This window comes from Lolium perenne, chromosome 7, assembly GCF_019359855.2.
Source record: "Lolium perenne isolate Kyuss_39 chromosome 7, Kyuss_2.0, whole genome shotgun sequence".
In the NCBI taxonomy this organism is placed as follows: Eukaryota; Viridiplantae; Streptophyta; class Magnoliopsida; order Poales; family Poaceae; genus Lolium; species Lolium perenne.
In genome coordinates this window covers 133,075,850-133,094,111 of record NC_067250.2, presented here as the reverse complement: position 1 = coordinate 133,094,111, position 18,262 = coordinate 133,075,850, and the positions used below count along the sequence as shown (strand labels likewise).

The following is an 18,262-nucleotide window of genomic DNA, read 5'->3' as shown; positions in this document are numbered from 1 at the left end:
ATAATTCATATAAAACTTATTTTGAGAGCTAAAACAAAAATGTGTGTCAGGGCAGGCTTTGATCGGATGATTTTTGCAGACACGAAATGCGCGAGATAGATACTTTTTTTTTTTTTGACAGGGCGCGAGATAGATACTTGGGACGAAGCCATGTGGGCAATCCGCGTCCGCGAGGTTATCCATTTCCGGCCTGCCGTGGTGGGTTTGCGTGAAACGGTTTCCCTTTTTTCTTTCAGTTACGGCCACAATTCACGGGGGGACGGGTTTAGTTCCGGCGACGACTTGTCAAGAAAGGAAAAGATACTCGGCAGGGAAATGGCGCACATGCCTATCGCGTTTCCGCCGTGAACGTCCTTCAGCTCGGACGCGCTCACACGCAGTCTCACCAACCGGCATCTCGGAGGAAAGTGGTGGGCGCAGAGCCCTGACGCCGTGGGCCCCGCCGCGTGGAGGTCCAGCTGTCAGTAACGTGGACCCGCCCGCCACGTGGCGGTGGGCCCGACAGGGTCCCGGCGGCTCGGCTCGGCTCGGCTCGGCTCGCTGCACCGCCTCTCTCCACTTTCCCCTCGCCTTCTTCCCCACCCGGCCTCCCCTCCCTGGATCTGCTCCCCTTCTTATCGCCCTCCTCCCATGGCCTCCCCTCTCCGCCTGCTTTGACCCGCCGCCCCGCCGCCGTCAGCCCGCACCCCACCGCGCCTTCGTCCTCCTCTCCCCCACCACCGCGCTCCATCCGCCGCTCCCCGCTCGCAAACCCTAACCCTCGCCCCGCTCCGCCCCGACGAGATCTCCCTCCGCGCCCTTGGATGCACCAACACCGATGTCAACCTCACCGCCCCCCACCACCACCCCCACTCCCTCCAACCCCTCCAAGCCCGCCGACGTAGAGATCCGCGAGGTCTACGCGCACAACCTCGAATCCGAGTTCGCCGTGATCCGCGACGCCGTCGACACGCACCGCTACGTGGCCATGGACACCGAGTTCCCGGGCATCGTGTGCCGCCCCGTGGGCGCCTTCCGCACCAACGACGCGCTCAACTACGCCACGCTCAAGGCCAACGTCGACATGCTCAAGCTCATCCAGCTCGGCCTCACCCTCGCCGACTCCACCGGCGCGCTCCCGCTCCTCGGCACCGACAACCGCCCCTGCGCGTGGCAGTTCAACTTCCGGGGCTTCGACCCGCGCTCCGACCCGGCCAACGCCGACTCCATCGACCTCCTCCGCGCCAGCGGCATCGACTTCGACCGCTTCGCCGCCGACGGCGCCGACGCGGGCCGGTTCGCGGAGCTGCTCATGTCGTCGGGGGTCCTGCTCAACGAGGACCTCCACTGGGTCACCTTCCACAGCGGCTACGACTTCGGGTACCTCGTCAAGCTGCTCACGGGGCGGAACCTGCCCGACACCATCCCGGGGTTTTTCGACCTCGTCAGGGTCTACTTCCCCGTGCTCTACGACATCAAGCACCTCATGCGCTACTGCAACAGCCTCCATGGTGGGCTAAGCAAGCTCGGGGAGCTGCTCGGGGTCGACCGCGTGGGCACCTGCCACCAGGCCGGGTCCGACTCGCTGCTCACCCTGCGCTGCTTCACCAAGCTCAGGGAGGTATATTTCAGAGGCTCCACTGAGACCTATGCTGGTGTCTTGTATGGTCTGCTGGATGATGGTGCTGGCGGGGAACAGGCCTCCTCCTCCACCTCCTCCTCCGCCAACTGAATGTGTTATCGATAGACAAATAAGACTATGTTATCATGATTCAGAAAAAAAATGAGAAAATCTTTCTGCTGAATATACATATTGCTCTCTCATCATCTCTGGTTATTGCATTGTGCTTGCCATAGTATAGCTATTATACTCAGCTACTATTAACCTCTCTCTCTCTCTCATTGCTAGCTAATTTGAATGTTTGGGTGTCTCCCTTACTGCTTCTATTGTCAGACCTTTTTTCCCCCAAAAAATGTTGACACCAGCAGCACTGTTTAGATCATCAGGTACCAAATGTATCCCAGTTGAACAGAAAAAAGCTTTACAACTCATTATCTTCCTTCAGTATCGACCAGCGCAGGTAGCTTATAAGTTATGTTCACCTGAAATTGGTACATCAAACCGACAGCCCTTTTCATCTTCAGTATTGACCAGTAGCATAGCTTCCAGGTTATGTTCAGCCAACATTGCTACATCAAACCGTCTTCAGTATGCACTTCGTAGCGAACAGAAAAGCTTACAACTCTTCAGCTTTTGTATTGACCAGTAGGACAGCTTCTAAGTTGTATCTCATGAGGTACTGCAACAGCCTCCACGGAGGGCTCAGCTTCTAAGTTGTATCTCGTGAAAAAGAATGTTTGGGTGTCTTCCTTCGCGCCCTGGATCTGCTCCCCTTCTTATCGCCCTCCTCCCATGGCCTCCCCTCTCCGCCTGCTTTGACCCGCCGCCCCCCCTCGCCGCCACCCCGCCTTCGTCCTTCCTCTCCCCACCACCGCGCTCGATCCGCCGCTCCCCGCTCGCAAACCCTAACCCTCGCCCCGCATCCGCCCCGCCCCGACAAGATCTCCCTCCGAGCCCTTGGATGCACCAACTCCCATGTCTGCCTCGCCGCCGCCCCCCGCCGAGAAGCCCGCCGACGTAGAGATCCGCGAGGTCTACGCGCACAACCTCGAATCCGAGTTCGCCGTGATCCGCGACGCCGTCGACACGCACCGCTACGTGGCCATGGACACCGAGTTCCCGGGCATCGTGTGCCGCCCCGTGGGCGCCTTCCGCACCAACGACGCGCTCAACTACGCCACGCTCAAGGCCAACGTCGACATGCTCAAGCTCATCCAGCTCGGCCTCACGCTCGCCGACTCCACGGGCGCGCTCCCGCGCCTCGGCACCGGCAACCGCCCCTGCGCGTGGCAGTTCAACTTCCGGGGCTTCGACCCGCGCTCCGACCCGGCCAACGCCGACTCCATCGACCTCCTCCGCGCCAGCGGCATCGACTTCGACCGCTTCGCCGCCGACGGCGCCGACGCGGGCCGGTTCGCGGAGCTGCTCATGTCGTCGGGGGTCCTGCTCAACGAGGACCTCCACTGGGTCACCTTCCACAGCGGCTACGACTTCGGGTACCTCGTCAAGCTGCTCACGGGGCGGAACCTGCCCGACACCATCCCGGGGTTTTTCGACCTCGTCAGGGTCTACTTCCCCGTGCTCTACGACATCAAGCACCTCATGCGCTACTGCAACAGCCTCCATGGTGGGCTAAGCAAGCTCGGGGAGCTGCTCGGGGTCGACCGCGTGGGCACCTGCCACCAGGCCGGGTCCGACTCGCTGCTCACCCTGCGCTGCTTCACCAAGCTCAGGGAGGTATATTTCAGAGGCTCCACTGAGACCTATGCTGGTGTCTTGTATGGTCTGCTGGATGATGGTGCTGGCGGGGAACAGGCCTCCTCCTCCACCTCCTCCTCCGCCAACTGAATGTGTTATCGATAGACAAATAAGACTATGTTATCATGATTCAGAAAAAAAATGAGAAAATCTTTCTGCTGAATATACATATTGCTCTCTCATCATCTCTGGTTATTGCATTGTGCTTGCCATAGTATAGCTATTATACTCAGCTACTATTAACCTCTCTCTCTCTCTCATTGCTAGCTAATTTGAATGTTTGGGTGTCTCCCTTACTGCTTCTATTGTCAGACCTTTTTTCCCCCAAAAAATGTTGACACCAGCAGCACTGTTTAGATCATCAGGTACCAAATGTATCCCAGTTGAACAGAAAAAAGCTTTACAACTCATTATCTTCCTTCAGTATCGACCAGCGCAGGTAGCTTATAAGTTATGTTCACCTGAAATTGGTACATCAAACCGACAGCCCTTTTCATCTTCAGTATTGACCAGTAGCATAGCTTCCAGGTTATGTTCAGCCAACATTGCTACATCAAACCGTCTTCAGTATGCACTTCGTAGCGAACAGAAAAGCTTACAACTCTTCAGCTTTTGTATTGACCAGTAGGACAGCTTCTAAGTTGTATCTCATGAGGTACTGCAACAGCCTCCACGGCGGGCTCAGCTTCTAAGTTGTATCTCGTGAAAAAGAATGTTTGGGTGTCTTCCTTCGTGCTTCTGTTGTTAGAGCTTTTTTACCCCCATTGTTAACACCAGCAACACTGTTTAGATCATCAGGTAGCAAACGTATTTCAGTTGAACAGAAAAAAGCTTTACAACTCATCATCTTCCTTCAGTATTGACCAGCGCAGGTAGCTTATAAGTTATGGTCACCTGACATTGGTACACCAAACCGACAGTTCTTTTCATCTTCGGTATGCCCTCTTCATTTTCAGTATTGACCGGTAGCATAGCTTCAAGGTTATGAGACTTGTACACATATTCAGTATGCACTTTGTAGCGAACAGAAAAGCTTAGAACTCTTCAACTTTTGTATTGACCAGTAGGACAGCTTCTAAGTTGTCCTACCACTGTTGGAATTACGTTTAGGAACCCCTGTTTGTACTATAGCGTATTAGGGTGCACCATCAGTTCTTTCATATAGAAATGTCAACTGGGTGGTCTTGATTTTGCTGCTGTATTGCCTTTCTGTGCAATTCAACATTTTGGTGATCAGAAGGGTTACAGTAGTATATCATGATGACTGTTGTGTGTTGACATGTCTTCACTGTTTGTTTTGATTTCCATTCTTTCAGCAACGAGTGATTTTCATATAGCAATGAGTGTTGACCTATTTGGTCACAATCTAGATTATAAGTATGTTTACCATATTTTGTATTGAATCATTGTTTGCATACCAGTAGTTTATGTAATGTGTGTGGAGATAAACATTCTTCATATATCTTAGCAGCCTTCTATGTGCCAAACATGTCTTTTACGGTACAGGTTTTTCTTTGTTCCACTGATCTATCAAAGATGACGCCATTCTCCAAATGCCGAGCTTTATTCAGTGCTCCACTTTGTTTTAGTGCCATATATATATAACAACTCCATTGAAAATGTTCACCTCATGTTTGTACACCAAACCTACAGTTTTCTCTTCACTGGTGATAAGATTTTATTGTTCCTTATAGTAGCTGTATAAATTGTGAAGGTATTATCTAGCATTCATCTGTTTATCATTTTCTATAGCCGTGTCTTGAGCAGAACGATTTCTGTCCTACTCATGTTGGATGCTTGTTATATTGGCTTGTGCTTCAGTGGAACTTGAGCATTGATGCTAATTAGTTCAGTCCCTGTTTTACGTGCTCAAGCAACAAGAGTGTTTTGATTATACTGCTTAAAGTTATGATAATGGTTATTCACTGCATATCGTCAACAGTTTTATTCAACTGGCACGCCATTGCACACGCTCATATTGGAAAAACAAATGGTAGTATGATGCTATTCAATTTCCTGATTCACTTGGAGCTGCAGCCTGTGCAATCAAGTATGCTTGATACTTGGTTGTTTGATATTTTTAAAGATCATTTGATTCTCTGTTCTGTCTAGCATACTTCTTTGCTTATTGTGATGTTGGTTATGGTTCACTGCATATCGCTGCCTATGTTGACATTTTTTTTCAACTGGCATGCCATAACTCGTGCTCCAATTGGGAACTTCTCAATGAACAAATTGTAGTAGTATGATAATTATTCAGTTCCCATTGCAATCGAGCATGCTTACTCAATTCTCACTCTGGCATATGCTTTTCCTACTTCATGCTCCACTTTATTGTTAGGCAGGACCCAGCAAGTGGTAAAATACAAATTACGATGGCTGCTATTTACAGGATAGGTATACATGCCATTTAGTGATTGCATATTTGCATAGCATAGCTCTGATTTGCTGCAGATGCATTTTTTCAACTCTTTGCTCTTAATACTTGTGGTCAGCCGGTAGCTTCCAGAAGACCACTCTGTTTGCGATGTAATACCAGTCTGTTAATATTAGAGCATCTACACTAGAACTCCTATATTTTCAGGCCCTAAAATCGTTTTAGGGACCAGAGAGAGATGGCTTAGGGATTCTGAAACTACTGGTCTCAGTTTCCCTGAAACAGCCCGGAAATCTAATTGGGCTCTCCTGCATGTGAAAAATAATTTGATGAATGTCTATTTTTTTTTTATAAAAAAAGTATGGACATGTACATGTTCATGTCCCTTTGCAATTTTTTATGGACAAAAACACAAATATTTTGACCTGTGTTAAAAATACAAGTTAAGTGCTAAATTTGTTGCTTATTTGAAGCACTGAACTTCGTCTTCTTTGTTGAAAAATATACATGTTGATATTTGCATACAAATTTGCATGAACAGAAACCATAGTACCAAAAACAAGTAGAGAGAATTTCAGTTCTAAATTTATTTTCTATTTATTTCAAATGTACTGGTCATCCTGGGAGTCAATACTCCCATCACTGAAACAGCCTCTCTAAATTTTATGTTTTACAGTCTACAATCGATCATAACTGGTCAGTCGAACATTTGAAAAACACAATCATAAATACATATAAATATGAAATCCAAATTTTAATCTGAATACCAACAAATAACATAGCTCATCAACAAAGCCACCCTGGATCTCCTGCGGCAGCTGCAGATGCCCAGCCCACTGATCCCTTCTTCAGTCCTCAATCGGACTCTTTGGAATTTTTATGGAATATCCCCTCGAATCTTCTGAACCCAGATAGCTGGTCCTCGCACAAGGGCAAAAGAGGATTGCAACCCCACAAATGCAGGATCCATATCTTTCTTAACAGCAGTTTGCATAGTGTCCATGTGCCAAAACACAACTGTCGGTTTCATATTGCTTCACAAATCCTGCGCACTCAGATAATATCTCATTCTGTATGTGCTGTCATTGAGCTCATACTAAACACGAGGCACCTTAGGGCATGCGCAATGAAGGCAGCTGTCCAACTAGGATTGGATAAAACTTTTGACATATGCATACCATGTATGATCCCATTAATGTATCTTTCTCTCAAAAGCTGATTTGCTTTTCCTTTTTCCCTCTCGTATTTTCACTCAGTTTTCACTTTATGGCTAAAGAGGCTGCCTCCTGATGAAGAGGTTACCTCCTCATCCGAACCTACTTTGAACCACCCGAACCTAACTAAAGTTATGAGGCAGTACCTCTAGGGCAGTGCATTGGGCATGCCCTTACCATGGGGCACGGGCTATTGCAAGACCTGGAAATACGAAAGTTGGCATGCCAAATCCATAGACCATAGTTATTATTGAGGAACAACATAAAAAATGATGGTAGGATTATAGACATGTCCGGTGAATTGCCCATGTCAGCACGGCAGTTCTTCCACCTCTAATGCCTATGATCTGTTAGGAAATAAAATATGTGATCAATTGTGTATGGGAGGGATGCCTCCCAGGAGGTGTCTGTTGGGGAAGAGGTGTCTCCCCAAACACACCCCTTCACCCTGTATATAAGTAGGTCTCCCACATTGCAATGAAATAAGAGAATCATTATTCCATTCCTTTGTGTCTCTTCTCTCTATACTTTAACACGTTATCAGCACGCTCAAACGCCAACATGAAAACGGAGAGAATCCGGAACTCGTCGATACCATGGAAACTCTCTTTATCGATGATCGATAGAATGGAGACATGAACTTCTATCGAATAAATATCGGAAGAATCGATCTTAATTGATCAACACATCCACTGTTTGGAATAAAACCAATCAGGACATCGGAGACTTCGTTTTTCTCTTCTCATTCCTCAATCAATGATCTTATGAATTGATTATTTTATTACACGGCCATGCACAGGGGGAACCAAACAGGAAGAGGATGAACTACACTACTACAGAAGTCGAAATCAATATCGTTCTTGGCAAAGTACGGTGAGGTTTCGTCCTCGATTCCGCGGCGACCAGATTTAGCGTGCCCCCTACCCGGCGTGGATGCTTGTGCCCATCGGCGGCCATGTGCTACGCAGCGCTGATCGGCCCTAAGGCTGCGGCGGTTCGAGGCGATGCCTCGCGGGCCGCGACGCCGTATCTGGTGGTCGTCCGTGGAACCGCCAAGCACAGCGGTGAAAAGGACGGCTGCACCCTCCGGCGCAGCCTCCCGAAGAGCGCAGACGTCCTCTGACGCGCAGTGGCGGGCATTTGCCTGGTGATTCGCCCAACGGCGTCGGCGACCACGGTCCCCGGCGTGGACACGTCTCCCAGCGAGGCGGCAACCGGCGGAGGCACCAAAAGGCACTGCTGCTAGTTGCGCGGCCTTGGCGCAGAAGCGTCGCGCTCGCCTGCGACCATGACTCCAGGCGTAGCGTGATCGCAGCAGCCGACGGCGCCCTTCGCAGCAGACGTTCGCCAAAGCACATCGGCATTTTCCTGGCGCACGGGGTCTCAAGTTCGGTGTCGCACTGACCTGCGACCACGACTCCCGGCGCGGAAGCGACCATGGCCCCAACGCTTCATTGCGGCGGAGGCGATGCCTAGTGCGCACGCAGCCCTCGACTGTGGGGACGACTCGCCCCGGCGCGGTTTTGATTCCTCGGTCGTCGGCTCCAGGTGAGTAAGGACTAGCGCGGCCTACCGGCGTTTCGAGGTGTAGCCTAGCGGGCGATGATACCTCACCATGGCGGCGCACCGAAAACCGGCGACGGTGGTTATTCCCTTTGGGGAAACGGTAACCGCACGGCAAGAGAAGGAAAATTTCTATCTCGTTGACGATTTTGCAAATCGGCCCCTGTGTTAAAATTCCATTGAAGTCTGTGGAATTTCTGGTTCAGCCCAGATTTTTCAAGTTTTGAGATCTACCCCTTGGACTTGTGGAAATTACAATCGAATCTTGTTGGACTCTTGCTATTTTCAGTAGTTTGACCATTAAGTTATTGATATTTGCGAGACTTGAGAGTAAATTCACAAATAAACCATTGGTCCTGCTGAATTGCATAATAATTAATTATGCATCATTTTACATGGGTAATAATATTGCAAAGCAATATGATAGCTCCATTATTCTTATAGAATATGGAATTTGCTTGCAAATTTGGGAAATATCAGGTAGCAAAGTGTATGACACCTGCATAACTATCTCAAGTTTATACTTGTGAATTAGAAGGTAATTGATAAGTGGCATCTACTACTTAACTGTAGATTATGCACCGTTACCTTGAGGTCTATATTGTGTCATTCAGATATAATGACCCCTTCAATTTTGCACACAACTTATGGATTGCATTATAAAGAGGACTAACTTCCTTCCCAACTGTGAGGTCTACGCCACCTTGTGTGGTGATTACCTTCAATGTGTTTTAATGAACACAAGGTTGGAAAATCTCCATAAGAGTGAGATCTACACTACTTAGTAGTGATTATCTCCATGTGTTTTAAGCAAAAGTGAAGGCACAATAGTTATGGCATGGGATCATAGCAACGGAATAATATTCGTTCAAAACTATGATGTCTACACATGTGGTGACTACCTTGTTGAAGTTTTCCAAATGCTTCGCAACTTCATAGCATTTGTCATTGGTTGTGACTTTAGTGTCATGTACTCTATCAAATGTGGAACCAAGACATTGGTGACGATAACATCGCCATGTTATGCTATGAAGATAATTATGCAAACATACTTGCATAATTTGGTGATTGCCTTCCATGCAAACTTAACTTATGAGACGCTATCATAGCTACGAATTAATTTTCAGGCACAACTGAGAGGTTTAACACCATCTTATGGTGATTACCTTCATGTGTTATAAATAACATAAGGTTGTGGAGGCTATGATCGATGAGAATGTCCATAAGAGTGAGGCACCACTAGGTGGTTGACTACCACCATGTGTTTTAAGGAAATAATTAAAGGTTTGTCCCTTTTGAGGTGACTAACTTTAATTTTGTGGTGTTCTTGTGGAAGGCTTGACTTATGGGTCACTACGAATCACCATGACCATGATTATGCTTAGCCATAGCATTTTCATCCTACTTAATTTACTGATGGTAAATTAATGCATGAATATTTCATGCATCATATGGCTGACCTTTCTCGAAAGGTAGTGCGATGAGATGACATTATGTGGGAGTATTCATTTAACATGGGTCCTGGACATTGATGATTTTGTCGACCCGTGGCCATGTCACCACAGAAACTCCACATGGAGATAATATCATGGCTATCTATAAGATAGCATAATCGTAATGACTCAATTCTCAAATTGAGTATTTAAATGGATGGTGAATATCCATTTTTCCTTTGGGACCCCCTTAAGGAGATATATTGGTATAAGCATCACACGAATGACTATTGATTCGTGTTTGGGACTTCAAGTCCGTTGAGGCTTATATGTCTTTTGTCTACAAATCAACATCGAGTTGACATTATATGATAAGGCAATTTCGGATACATATCTGGTTGTAAGTCCTTACTGCACTTTACATTCTCCTATGATGGTAAATATAAATACCATTTTTATTTCAAGGTGAAAATATGATGAACTTCTTATGAAGGAACGTCACGTTCAATGAGTGTTATACCATTGCCTGAAATTCATGCTAGTGCTCTTAGCGCTCAACAATTTAGTGGTTACACAACCACGGGGAGTTGAATGTAAAGTGAAGACAAAATTACAAATAAAAATGGAGTATATCTCTCAAAAGGGCATGACTCATTTAAGAGAAATGATCTCTATGACAACTCTCAAGTTTGTCAAAGGGGTGGTAGTACGAAATATCGTACCAATGGTTACCAATCTGTCAAGCATTGGATTGAACCATACCACCAACTCCTTATCGGAGAAGGCAAATGAGTTCAATGGGATAAGATTGAAGTTCAACTTCAAAGGAACAACCAGAAATATTCTGGTACTGTAGAAGGAAACTTAAACTCCGCTACAGTGATGATATACTTGTGGATGGTTATTCCCAAGATGTCCTGGAGATCTCGTGTAGTCTCCTGGTTATCCCAAATATCATTAACCTCTGATTGTACTACTATATGTAGTATAATTCGCAACATTATGTCCCGAGTACATGATAGTTGAGAAAATTCAGTGTATGAATCATTTCATACTCAATTTTGTTGCGTACACAATAATTTTTCCTCCTTTATCACCATGGTATGGGAAGTTAGAGAAATTATTGGAAATTCTGTTTACCAACACTTGACTGTTGCAATATTTCCAACAACCATAAGATTTTATGTGCACTGGATGTGCCATAAGGGAATTAATTTTAAGGCACTCTCACCTTAAAATTCAGAATGAGCCACACATTACTCTTGAAAGCATTCAAGAATGTATGTGGATTACTCAACCATTGTGTGGGTTATGTTGGTGCTTCGTGGTTGCACAGATGCATCTTGAAGATGGTCTTTTGTGTGTATCATTCACACAAAACCATGCGAATACTGAATTAAGTGCTCAAATTGACGAATTTAGAGCAAAGTATCCTAACGTGGGATAATGTCATTGGAATAGAATTTTCGTTGAATTTGATTCACGAACGTTCAATGGTTATATTCAGTATATTTTATACATACCCATAATGGTTTGGCTGGATCTCTTCTGAAAGAGAGTCAAAGTTGCACGGTCAATGTTACAGAATTGTGATTTGCCAACATTTAGTTGGTGGTAACATGCGGAATCACACGCCACATGTTTAATACTGCGTCCCCTTGCAGTTTGTACGTGGAAATAGGATTTCCCATCTGCGGTAATCGGTTGCATCCGATATCACCACCCTAGCGTATGTTATGGGCCCTCACATATATTTGGGATCTATGTGAGGAATAACTGTGGTATGATTGTTAATCCGTCACATACCTTAACCCTGAAAAGGGAGTTAGGGGCTTATACGCTGATTGCTTTTGCAATAAGGACATTTTCTGGCATTAGGGGGAGATGTGTACCACACGGAATGTCAGGAAATGGCTAAGAAATGGCGTTGACATTTGACCACGTACTTAAGAAACTGAACTAGAGGTTCAGGTTATGAGAAATTTGTATTTTATTGCAAATAATCTGCCAATATATTTACTAGTGACAAAGGTATCAGATTGAGTGGAGGTACCTAGTAAACCACTCGTCTCCCCATATGAGAGCAAGTGGGGGAGAATTCTGATCATATGAGACTAAGTTCTCTTTGTTTTTGTTGGAACAAAAGAGATTGTCTCCCAATCACTAAATGTGGTTCAACCTGAGGTTGGATGACACCTGTAGGATGTGTATCATCCAGGACCCAGCACAGTGTGCACACATTTTTGTGTGCTGGGACATCGAAACACCTTGACTCTGTTGTTATGGGAAGTCACAACGAGTTGAGAGGCACAATGAAAATTCCACTGATGATATTGATTCATGAGAATCGTATATGAGAAAGTCTACATATGTCGACATATAAATCTTCCTGGCAATTGCTAAAATCCTTTTGGGGCCCTGAACCAAAATCCATGGAGAGTGTTGTTTCACTTATATTGGTTCAAATGAAAGGAAGCAATTGAGGAAGAATAGCGCTCGCTCATCAGAGAGAGGTATTTACGATAGTAAAACCTTCTCCTCATAAGTATCTCCCATAAGGGAAGAGAGAATGAGGTGGTGATAAAGCGAGGCTTTTTGTAGCACAAGGGTTTTTCGCAGAAACTCGACATCAGTCATGATGTGGCATACCATCTTGGTATGAGTGGAATTATGTTTCGATACTAAATGTCATTGGCAGTACTGATCCATGTGGTTGATGTATGTAGTTGTGCCTACATACTCCTACTGGTCACTCATTTTGGACTTATATATTGAAGTCATTGAAGGACTTAAGATTCTGAATCCAAAGGAAAATCGCAACATGTGTGTGGGAAACTTCTGGAGTCATTCTAAGACTTGAAGTAGTCGGAGATAATTTTGTGATACAACCGACTGTGTGAGTTCTTCCATGATGAGGATAACTCTAATATAAATGATTGTTGATGTGTACTCATGGATAAATCCTTAATTGGATTTACGTCACCTAAGTGGTGTTGATGATCTTATCATCAATGTCTTTATGCGAGACATTTGAGATACACACAATCATTTTAAGACGGAGATTTGGGTCAAACCAAATCGTGCTTAAGTTTTAACTTGAGCTTGTTCCCCCAGGAATAAATATATATCAGTCTTCATATATCCCAAAATATTGAATAAGTTCAATACGGATATATAATATCAGAGACACATATGGTCATATTATACCTAATATGGGATACAAATCCTTTGAAAGGTGGGAAGATGGTGAAGTGATAGATGGAGCTGAAGTTCCATATCTACCATCGAAGCATTGAGATATCTTGCAAAATACGTCAGGCCTGACATTATGTTTGTTGGTAATTTATTGAGAGTGCAATCCCCCGAAAGGTATAAGGTTTGTGTATGGATTATTCTAAGATATATCCAAGGCACAAAACTCTTGATTAATTCTAGTATGAAAATCAAGATGGGACCAATGTGTGATATATGATAGTGGCTAATTATCTGATCCCAACAATGCCATATCAAAGACTGGATTTACTGGAAGAGTATTCAGAAGTTAGTCTTCAGAATAGACTCTAAATGAGTCCTTCCGGTGATCATTCTGCAGAAATTATATGAAACATCACAAGATGTGTATGAATTCGCAGAATGATTGGCCACATGTGAGTTCATGTGGAGATTCATTCGAATCACCTATCATTATCTACCAAGATAATGTCACTTGTATTGCTTATGAGTTATATTTATCCTCATAAATTACAGAAATGTAAGAGGGTAATTTGCAAACAAAATATTGTGATATTCACAGTATATCTCTACCAGCAGTTGTATTCCATAATTAAGTTTCTGGAATTGGTACGAGACAACCTTTAGGTTTGCAATGTTGAGGGGGAGTAAATCCCTAGTTATAACTCATTGATGATCTTCCGATCACTGATATTGTACTCTTTTTCCCTTTATGAGTTTTCCCTAAGGTTTCTCATATAAGGTTTTTAACGAGACAATATAAATACAAGTGCGGACGTATGGCACATGGTTTCTCCTTAATTTTTCCCACTGGGTTTTAAAGGAGTTTTCAGTGGCATATCGTTATAATATTTCTTCTCAATTTTTCACACAGGGTTTTTTAGGAGGAGTCTTTGGATTGCAATATACAGACAACAAATTGATCAAGGGGGAGTGTTAGGAAATAAAATATGTGATCAATTGTGTATGGGAGGGATGCCTCCCAGGAGGTGTCTGTTGGGGAAGAGGTGTCTCCCCAAACACACCCCTTCACCCTGTATATATGTGGGTCTCCCACATTGCAATGAAATAAGAGAATCATTGTTCCATTCCTTTGTGTCTCTTCTCTCTATACTTTAACATGATCTACGGACCCGAGCATATGTGGGAACCCTCTAGTTTTATTTATTGCTAGTGTTAGAGCATCTCCAATTGCGTCCCCCAAACCGCGCCGGATTGAGCGTTTAGGGGGACGTGTTTCGTTCGTGCTGCGTTTGAGGGACGTCGCTCCCCAGTCGTGTCCCCCAAACGCCCTCCAAAATGAATATTGGTGCACGAAAATAAAGGTTTTCATTCAAATTTGATTATATATTACAAAGTTTGAATGAAAACGACTAGATTTCATCTAAACCTAGCCTACTGACCGCCCGGCGGTGCGTTCGATGGCCCTGCCCCGTCGTCGCCTCCCCTCCGCTGCAGCTCTTGCTGCCTCGCGCCGCCTCTCCGTGCGTAGGGCGGTGGCAAGACGCCGCTGCTCCAGCAGCGCGTCGACGTCCGCCCTCCCTTGCTGCGCCGCCTCGAGGGAGAGCTCGACGACGCGACGAATCTGCGACTCTTCGCGGGCACGGCCGTCGTCCTGGAGCTTCTTCTCCGATTCGAAGGACTCGATGAGCGTGCGTTGCTGATCGGCTGTCTCTTCCGGATGCGGCCCATCGTCGTCGGACCACTCGAACTCGTCGTCGTCCTCCACATCGGTCTCCTCCTCCTCCGCCTCGGCCTCCTCCTCCACCATTGGCGCCTCATCCTCATCCGGTGGCACCTCCATCATTGCCGCTGCCAACGCGTCGGCCTCCGCCGCCAACTCGTCCGCCCGCCTCCTCCAGGCCGCCTCCGTTGCCGCCAGCGTTGCCTCCCGCTGTTGTCGCTCCTCCGCCGCCAGCTGCTGCTGGCGCTCGAGCGACTCCCACCACCGGCGCTCGATTGCCACCCGCCGTTCATGGTACTGCGCCTCCCGCTCCTCGTGCTCGCGTCGACGCTCATCATCCCACCGCCTGCTCATCTCCTCCGTCCGGCGCCGTGATACGTCTCCGACGTATCGATAATTTCTTATGTTCCATGCCACATTATTGATGATATCTACATGTTTTATGCACACTTTATGTCATATTCGTGCATTTTCTGGAACTAACCTATTAACAAGATGCCGAAGTGCCGATTCTTTGTTTCTGCTGTTTTTGGTTTCAGAAATCCTAGTAAGGAAATATTCTCGGAATTGGACGAAATCAACGCCCAGGGTCATATTTTGCCACGAAGCTTCCAGAAGACCGAAGAGGAGACGAAGTGGGGCCACGAGGTGGCCACACCCTAGGGCGGCGCGGCCCAAGTCTTGGCCGCGCCGACCTGTAGTGTGGGCCCCTCGTGTGGCCCCCTGACCTGCCCTTCCGCCTACAAATAGCCTCCATCGCGAAACCCCCAGTACCGAGAGCCACGATACGGAAAACCTTCCAGAGACGCCGCCGCCGCCAATCCCATCTCGGGGGATTCAGGAGATCCCCTCCGGCACCCTGCCAGAGAGGGGAATCATCTCCCGGAGGACTCTACGCCGCCATGGTCGCCTCCAGAGTGATGTGTGAGTAGTCTACCCCTGGACTATGGGTCCATAGCAGTAGCTAGATGGTTGTCTTCTCCCCATTGTGCTTAATTGTCGGGTCTTGTGAGCTGCCGAACATGATTAAGATCATCTATCTGTAATTCTATATGTTGCGTTTGTTGGGATCCGATGAATAGAGAATACCATGTTATGTTGATTATCAATTTATGTCTATGTGTTGTTTATGATCTTGCATGCTCTCCGTTACTAGTAGATGCTCTGGCCAAGTAGATGCTTGTAACTCCAAGAGGGAGTATTTATGCTCGATAGTGGGTTCATGTCTCCGTGAATCTGGGAGTGTGAGAAACCTCTAAGATTATGGATGTCTTGTTGCCACTAGGGATAAAACATTGGTGCTATGTTCGAGGATGTAGTTACCGATTACATTACGCGCAATACTTAATGCAATTGTCTGTTGTTAGCAACTTAATACCGGAGGGGTTCGGATGATAACACGAAGGTGGACTTTTTAGGCATAGATGCATGCTGGATAGCGGTCTATGTACTTTGTCGTAATGCCCAATTAAATCTCACTATACTCATCATAATATGTATGTGCATGGTCATGCCCTCTTTATTTGTCAATTGCCCAACTGTAATTTGTTCACCCAACATGCTGCTTATCTTATGGGAGAGACACCTCTAGTGAACTGTGGACCCCAGTCCAATTCTCTATACTGAAATACAATCTACTGCAATACTGTTCTACTGTTTTCTGCAAACAATCATCATGCACACTATACATCTAATCCTTTGTTACAGCAAGCCGGTGAGATTGACAACCTCGCTGTTTCGTTGGGGCAAAGTACTTGGTTTGTGTTGTGCAGGTTCCACGTTGGCGCCGGAATCCCTGGTGTTGCGCCGCACTACATCTCGCCGCCATCAACCTTCAACGTGCTTCTTGACTCCCATCTTGGTTCGAGAAACCTTGGTTTCTAGCGAGGGAAACTTTCTTGCTGTACGCATCACACCTTCCACTTGGGGTTCCCAACGGTCGCGTGCTGTACGCGTGTCAAGCTAAATTTCTGGCGCCGTTGCCGGGGAGATCAAGACACGCTGCAAGGGGAGTCTCCACATCCCAATCTCTTTACTTTGTTTTTTTCTTGCTTAGTTTTATTTACAACTTTGTTTGCTGCACTAAATCAAAATACAAAAAAATTAGTTGCTAGTTTTACTTTATTTGCTATCTTGTTTGCTATATCAAAAACACAAAAAAATTAGTTACTTGCATTTACTTTATCTAGTTTGCTTTATTTACTACTGCTAAAATGGGTACTCCTGAAAATACTAAGTTGTGTGACTTCACAACCACAAATAATAATGATTTCTTATGCACACCTATTGCTCCACCTGCTACTACAGCAGAATTCTTTGAAATTAAACCTGCTTTACTAAATCTTGTTATGCGAGAGCAATTTTCTGGTGTTAGTTCTGATGATGCTGCTGCCCATCTCAATAATTTTGTTGAACTATGTGAAATGCAAAAATATAAAGATGTAGATGGTGACATTATAAAATTAAAATTGTTCCCTTTCTCATTAAGAGGAAGAGCTAAAGATTGGTTGCTATCTCTGCCTAAGAATAGTATTGATTCATGGACTAAATGCAAGGATGCTTTTATTGGTAGATATTATCCCCCTGCTAAAATTATATCTTTGAGGAGTAGCATAATGAATTTTAAACAATTAGATACTGAGCATGTTGCACAAGCATGGGAAAGAATGAAATCTTTGGTTAAAAATTGCCCAACCCATGGACTGACTACTTGGATGATCATCCAAACCTTTTATGCAGGACTGAATTTTTCTTCGCGGAACCTATTGGATTCAGCTGCTGGAGGTACCTTTATGTCCATCACTCTTGGTGAAGCGACAAAGCTTCTTGATAATGTGATGATCAATTACTCTGAATGGCACACGGAAAGAGCTCCACAAGGTAAGAAGGTAAATTCTGTCGAAGAAACCTCTTCCTTGAGTGATAAGATTGATGCTATTATGTCTATGCTTGTGAATGATAGGACTAATGTTGATCCTAATAATGTTCCGTTAGCTTCATTGGTTGCACAAGAAGAACATGTTGATGTAAACTTCATTAAAAATAATAATTTCAACAACAATGCTTACCGGAACAATTCTAGGCCATATCCTTATAATAATGGCAACGGCTATGGTAATTCTTATGGGAATTCTTACAACAATAATAGGAACACACCCCCTGGACTTGAAGCCATGCTTAAAGAATTTATTAGTACACAAACTGCTTTTAACAAATCTGTTGAAGAAAAGCTTGGGAAAATTGATATACTTGCTTCTAAAGTCGATAGTCTTGCTGCTGATGTTGATCTTTTGAAATCGAAAGTTATGCCTAATGAAAATCATCATAATAAAATTGTTACTACAGCAAATGCCATCCAAGTTAGAATTAATGAGAATATAAGATTGATGGCCGAATTGCGTG

At 45.4% G+C, this 18,262-nt stretch overlaps 2 protein-coding genes across 2 annotated transcripts; both read left to right on the top strand.

Moving 5' to 3' along the window:
- Positions 1–571: 571 nt before the first annotated feature.
- Positions 572–1,786, top strand: LOC127301650 (probable CCR4-associated factor 1 homolog 7). The gene has a single exon (XM_051331926.2). It carries the CDS (start codon positions 818–820, stop codon positions 1,709–1,711), a length of 894 nt encoding a protein of 297 aa, XP_051187886.1. The 5' UTR covers positions 572–817; the 3' UTR covers positions 1,712–1,786.
- Positions 1,787–2,421: 635 nt separating this feature from the next.
- On the top strand, positions 2,422–3,523 carry LOC127301651 (probable CCR4-associated factor 1 homolog 7). The gene has a single exon (XM_051331927.2). The coding sequence runs from the start codon at positions 2,576–2,578 to the stop codon at positions 3,446–3,448; it is 873 nt and encodes a 290-aa protein (XP_051187887.2). The 5' UTR covers positions 2,422–2,575; the 3' UTR covers positions 3,449–3,523.
- The last annotated feature ends 14,739 nt before the right edge of the window (positions 3,524–18,262 follow it).